Source organism: Clupea harengus, chromosome 18, assembly GCF_900700415.2.
Source record: "Clupea harengus chromosome 18, Ch_v2.0.2, whole genome shotgun sequence".
NCBI classification, from domain to species: Eukaryota; Metazoa; Chordata; class Actinopteri; order Clupeiformes; family Clupeidae; genus Clupea; species Clupea harengus.
The window spans coordinates 19464381-19470579 of NC_045169.1; the positions used below are offsets into that span (position 1 = coordinate 19464381).

The window sequence follows — 6199 nt, forward strand, 5'->3', positions numbered from 1 at the left end:
TTTTATCATCTTTTTTTCTTTTCTCCTTTATATTTACAGTAATAAAAATAAATAATTTTCATCAAGGAGTACATTCGACACGAACAGTGCAATGTGTAGCATGTTTCCTCTCATAAAGTGCATTGTCATCAGATTTTAATTCACAATACAAAGAAAAGTGAAAAAAAAACTAAAACAAAACAACGAATTAATAAAAAAAATGTAGGTACACCATCATGTGCATGTTTACGTCACAGTATTATTAACCATACATTCTCTTTCCCATACATACCCCAAATAAGGACTTGTGATTCGGAACTGTATTTAAACTCAAGGTTGCCAACTAACTTTGATATTTCAAAGTGACAAATCGTCCAATGGGTTGTTACCTGTAACATACTGTAGAGGTTAAAACCTAAAGCCATAGTAGGTACAATCTGCAGGAGAGATTAGCTCTGTAATTGGTAAGGATCTGTTTTTTCTTCACAGCTCATAGAAAAAGGGACCTCCTGCATCTTGTGCCTCCATAGATAAACCACCTCTGAAAGGAAAATCAGAAGTATGCCATTGTTACCCTGTGGCAATCCAAACAATCAACAGAATCTGGTATCCAATAAAAAAAAAAAGCCATTCTACTAACCAACCGAAACAAAGGCCTTAGAGAATCAGCCATTTTCTAAAGACTAATACAAAATGTGAGGAAGTGGCCCAAAGAGAAGTCACATTGTTTTTCCTACTGATAGAGAGATACACCCACTGTCCCAGGACCAACACATACCCTGCTACCCTACAGAACCGCGGCCAAGGTCTGGTTTAATGGACTAGAAAAGGGATTTCAAGTACTCCAGATATGTTTGAAACAATTCTTGCTTTCTTGCGTTACTGGAAGAGGGTATTTTTAGAAGAGCCTGCTTTAGGGCAGGGTGGCAAAGTAGAGAGAGGTGCCAAGGAAACAACTTTGAAATGACCGGGTTTCGCTTTTTTTTCTCTCTCTCTCTGTCAGTGACGTCCTATGAGTCACAGAAAGGTTTTCGTTTTCTCTCTTTTCACCCCTGCTTAGTCATCACCTACCTCTTCTCCTTTTTTCTCTCTCTCTCTCTCTCTCTCTCTCTCTTCCCTCACAATAACAAGCGCCGTACTGCTACTAACACTACAGTTTCTTAAGTGGTAAATCGGACCGCTTCCCTAATAACAGCCAGATCAGTTAACTCGGTCTAAAACAGATCCCAGATAACAGCCAGATCAGTTAACTCGGTCTAAAACAGATCCCAGATAACAGCCAGATCAGTTAACTCGGTCTAAAACAGATCCCAGATAACAGCCAGATCAGTTAACTCGGTCTAAAACAGATCCCAGATAACAGCAGTGTAGATAGAGACAACCATGAAGCCTTGATCTGCTCACACTATCTATCTCAACTCGCACCGTCAGAGGTGATCCCCCAACAGCCTCACTCGTGACATCAGCTTGTGGTGCCACAGGACAGGTGGGCCACATCAGCGGGAGACCTCAGGTTGGCATCTCTCTGCCCGTCCTGTGCCATCTGTTACTGTTCCCAGGCTGACACTGCCAGAGGCATCCCTGCTTTAGATGGCCACCAGAGAGGACAGAGCGAGACGGAGAGAAAGAAGATTGGCAGGAACCCACAGTTTCATGTGGCTATTGACCTATCACCTTCAGCTAAACAGGCAGGGTTCCACCTGGTCCAGTATCGGGACACCTGATTAGCTGTAACCCACAGGTTTCGTGTGGCTATCAGCATCACCTTCAGTTAAATAGGTGAGGTCCTCCCAAAACATTTGTTTGTTCCCTCCTGTTTTTGTTTTTTTTTAATCATGTGAACACAAGCTTAGATGTGGTGATGTTCACTACAGATCCCATACGCCACCAAAGAATAAAATACATTACAGAAAAAAGTAAGACACTGATGAGTAAAAAAAAAAATATGGCACTTTCATCATTGCCAACACATTTCTTTTTTTTTTTTTCTTCTCGAGAGTCGATTGATAAGAACACGGATATTACACACACACACACAGTTACAGCCATGTCAGAAAACCCATGCTCAGATGTTGCTTATAAAAATAGATGTTTCCATACAGCATTGCATAAGAAAAATAACCATGGGGGTTCCCATGAAATGACTGAATGTACAGCAGTTCTCTCTGTTGTAGTGGTGTGGAGTTACAATACTAAAAGAAACAGCTTGGCACAGGGAAGGCTGAGACTCCTGCAATAAGACTCCAATTGAACAGAATAGGGGCACAGTGTATCAAGTCACCCCATCCTACTTTTCCAGGCATAAGCGAATGGTGTATAAACAGATGTCTCTCTCTCACACACACACACACACACACACACACACACACACACACACACACACACACATTCAACCACTCTTACATAGACACACACACACTTCAAAAGGGCCTCTCACCATCCATTGCAATGGAAGAGAATCCCCAGGTTTCCATCAGAATTGTTTTTACATCAGTGAAACATACAGCAAAACTGATAAAGTGGCCCAACGTTTGTCACTTTGTCATACTGCAGGAATATACAGTATTTATAGATTTAAACACACAGGCTCTGCCTTTGTTTCTGGTATTCTGAGGACAAGAAGATATGAAAGTTGATTTCACGTCAACGTAGTTTTCAATACTGTCAAGAGGTTTGGTAGATTTTTTCTCTCTTATACATAACAAACTGTACACATTGAAACGTTATTGCGAGGAGAACGAGATAAGGCCAGAATTGAACATACACATATCTGGCATGTCAACATAAGACAGCGCCGTTTCTAAATAGGCCTCATTATAGGCCGTTTCCCCTCCACATAAAATGAATAATAATTTAAAAAAACATCACGTTAAAAACGTACAGTATAAAAACTACAACATCCTACGTAGTACATCATTTGTGTGACCTCTTTGCCTCATTTTAAGTACATTTTTTGTGTGTGTTTGTTTTACTTTTTAATGTGTGTTGCAACAGGATGGATTTGCAATGTCCTTGCTGTAACAGTGAATTAAAACAACGGTGATAGTTCATTTATTTAGCTATTTTCGCATCAAGGCTACTGACACTAGTTGTATATTCCTAAACATGTGGTTGTAAATCCACACAGCCGTCTCTCCAACGAAAGAGAATGGCTACCTGCAATTTATTACAAGTATAGGTCATTATATCTGGACTTCAGCGCAGACGACTTTTCTTCTCACTTTCAATATGCTATTTATATCCTTTTTTCCAATTTAGTTTCAGCAATCCAGGAGAAGCTGCCCTCTAGCAACAAAATTGACTTAAGCCTCGCTGTGGAAAAACATGTTACTGCGGGTCGAGTCAAAGCGCCTCGGCTGGCGTCTCATTTTGCATGAAATCATTTGCCGAGCAAATCCTCATTAACCTCTGTGTCTAACTGCCCCGTGGCCATGGCGTTCTGCTCTCATACATGGACAGCGTAAACGAGATTGCTTCTGGGGAATAGAGACAGAAAAAAAGGCTAAGAGGTTAGCTTCGAAGCAGTGCTGTGTAATATGGCCAAAAACTAACATTTTGTTAGTTAAACTAGGCTATATTTGTACAAAAATAGTCTAGGCTTAATATTATAGTGCAGTATTGGGGTTTAATGCCCAGATGGCCAATGGGCAAATGTCTTCAGACACGGCCGTGGTATAAGCAAAGATGTAGCAAACATTTCAACATTTCGACATAAATTGGAAACGATCTTCTTACAATTTGTTGAGTTTCAGGAGTGCCTTAAGCTCTTAACTTTTGGCTTGTTAGCTCATTGGCCAAGACACTCCAACGTAGATTGATTTGCAATGGTCTGTCTTGCATATATGATCTTGATCAATCTGGATTTAATCTGCAAACAGACCCGTTAATTTGCTTTCGCCTGTAAATTAACTGCACGTAACATAGGCTGATGGCCTAGCTAATGCAAAGGCAATGTCGAATGTTTCTGCTGAGGTCATAGATGGTATTAACTCGTTGAGGTTGTCCATGCCCGTGGCTGCGTTCTGCACTACTGCATCAGAAGCTATTGGATTTCTCTGCCAAACACCAATTAGATCGGCTTGCGTTCAAACAAACAGGAGCAAGCATGACATGTGTGAACACATTACAAAGGGTGTAAAAACCTGGATTGTCAACTTTTGCCCGAGAAAGCGTGCACACTTCCGCTCTCGGGAGTGCGTTCTTCTCACCTCTTTCTCGTGCATAATTAAACGAACAACGCGCTTCTCGTGTAAAAAAGCAGCTTTGTATGGGTATTGGGGCTTCTGCTCTTGTTTCGCTCTCCATGGTGCTGGAACTTCTTTGGCACCGTCTGAAAACCTGATCTTCCGTGTCGTTGTGCTTTAGCGAATCCATGAGTGGCGTTTTACATAACATTTTAAAATGATTAAAAAAAATGATTTGAGGGCGCGATCGTGAGAGGCAACCTTTCTCAGGCTGTGTATGCATAAAGTATTTTCGGTCAGTTTGAAGCTGGATTTAAATGGACAGCGTCATAGCTTGGAATGTCAGTTGAGACTCGTGTCATCAGAAGCGGACATTTACAGAACTTTCCTTGGCACGATAATGGATTCATCAAGTACAATGGGCAGAATGTCGCTTTACCCAAAAATCGATTGGTTTCAACAGCAATATCGAGTCTTCCTACAGAAAACGCAATCTGGTTGCTTTTTATGCCCTGTGTTTATTCTTGACTAGATTAAACGGAGTTTGGTCATTTCCCTGCCTATCATCCTCTTTTTACACGACATAATGGTATTTTGGCGAAATAAACCATGTAACATTTGCAGAAGAAGCAGAGCTCTCCTCCTGTCGCTGACCGTGAGAAGTGCTACTGAATGTGAAGTGATATTACAATGGACCACACCTCTTGTCATTTGTGCTAAAAATGTTAAGAGTGAGATTTCACACGCTGTTTCTGTGACGAGACCTAGGAAGTCCCCACCTGCGACGTTAAACAGGGTCGACTGAGGCGTTCTCGGTGTACACTTCTATACGCCTTTATACATACAGGCATATTTTTCTTTTTTTTTTTCTCCCTGACAAACCCGTCACACCCTCGATGCAGATAATACTCCGTGAACACTGACACAGTAGAGGCCAATATGAACGTTTTAGCTAATTAAAAGTAGCCCCAAACCCTACACATCACTAGATGTCCTTGGCCGCAGTGAGAGGTTGGTGGGGAAGCAGCCGCAGCACGCAAGCCACAGCGATTTTTGGATGTCGGGATTTCTAAAGGCGTAAATAATGGGGTTGATCACCGAGTTACACGTGGCCAGCAACACAGTGGCGTAAGTGTATACGATGGGGTAGCTGGAGTCTGCCACAATGGAGTACATGGCGAAGGGCATCCAGCACATGGCAAAGGTGCACAGGATGGCAGACAGCGTGCACACGCCTTTGGTGGTGGAGATGACTATGAAATGGTTCTGCACGGCGATCTGCTGTGCGTGGCGGAAGGCGATCTTGCAGATCTGCAGGTAGAGCTGCATCATAAACGCGAAGACGAGCAAAAACGTCACTGCCAGCACCACCGCGTTGTTCTTGGTGACCGGGCGGCAGATGCTGCAGCTGGACTCGTTACGCAAGCAGTTCCAACCGAGCACCGGCAGAAGCCCCAGCATGATACACACCAGCCAGATGACCACGACCATGACGTAGGTGTACGTGACGGTGCGCTCCGTGTGGTAGGTCAGCGCGTTATACAGCGAGAGATACCGGTCCACCGTGATGGCCAGAATGTTGAGGATGGAGGCCGAGAAGGCAGCGATGAGTAGTCCTACTGAGAAAAGAGTGACGAAGTCCGAGTCTAGGATGTAGACGAAGATAAAGTTCAGAATGAGACCCAAGCCGGCGAGCAGGTCCGCGAAGGCCAGGCTACCGATCAGGACGAACATTGGCCCCCGCAGCGTAGGTGTGTAGAAGAGGATGGCAATGACAATCGCGTTCTCGCAGGAGATGAGCGTGCCCGTCACGCACAGAGCAATGTCCCAGGGACTGACAGTCAGCGGCCGGAGGTCCTGGGTCTGCACCGGGGACGAGTTCTGCACGTCCTGGAAATTCAAGGAGGAGGTGTTCTGGAGTTCGTTGCTCATTGCTGCAGCAAAAGAGTGAATCATAGCTGATGGAGAAAGGGAGAGGAGAGGAGGGAGGGAGGGAGCGAGCAGGAGGTGCGGGGAAAATGGAAGGCAAAGAGAAA

The 6199-nt window shown here is 43.8% G+C and overlaps 1 protein-coding gene across 2 annotated transcripts in view; it reads right to left on the reverse strand.

Moving 5' to 3' along the window:
- Window positions 1–1072: 1072 nt before the first annotated feature.
- gpr185b (G protein-coupled receptor 185 b) overlaps window positions 1073–6199 on the reverse strand; it is a 6905-nt gene continuing 1778 nt past the window's right edge. For both annotated transcript variants that reach the window (XM_031585255.2, XM_031585256.2), the window contains exon 2: window positions 1073–6121. In XM_031585255.2, coding sequence (XP_031441115.1) covers window positions 5139–6119 — 981 coding nt within the window. In that variant the 5' untranslated portion in view covers window positions 6120–6121 and the 3' untranslated portion in view covers window positions 1073–5138. The remainder of the gene's footprint in view (window positions 6122–6199) is intronic.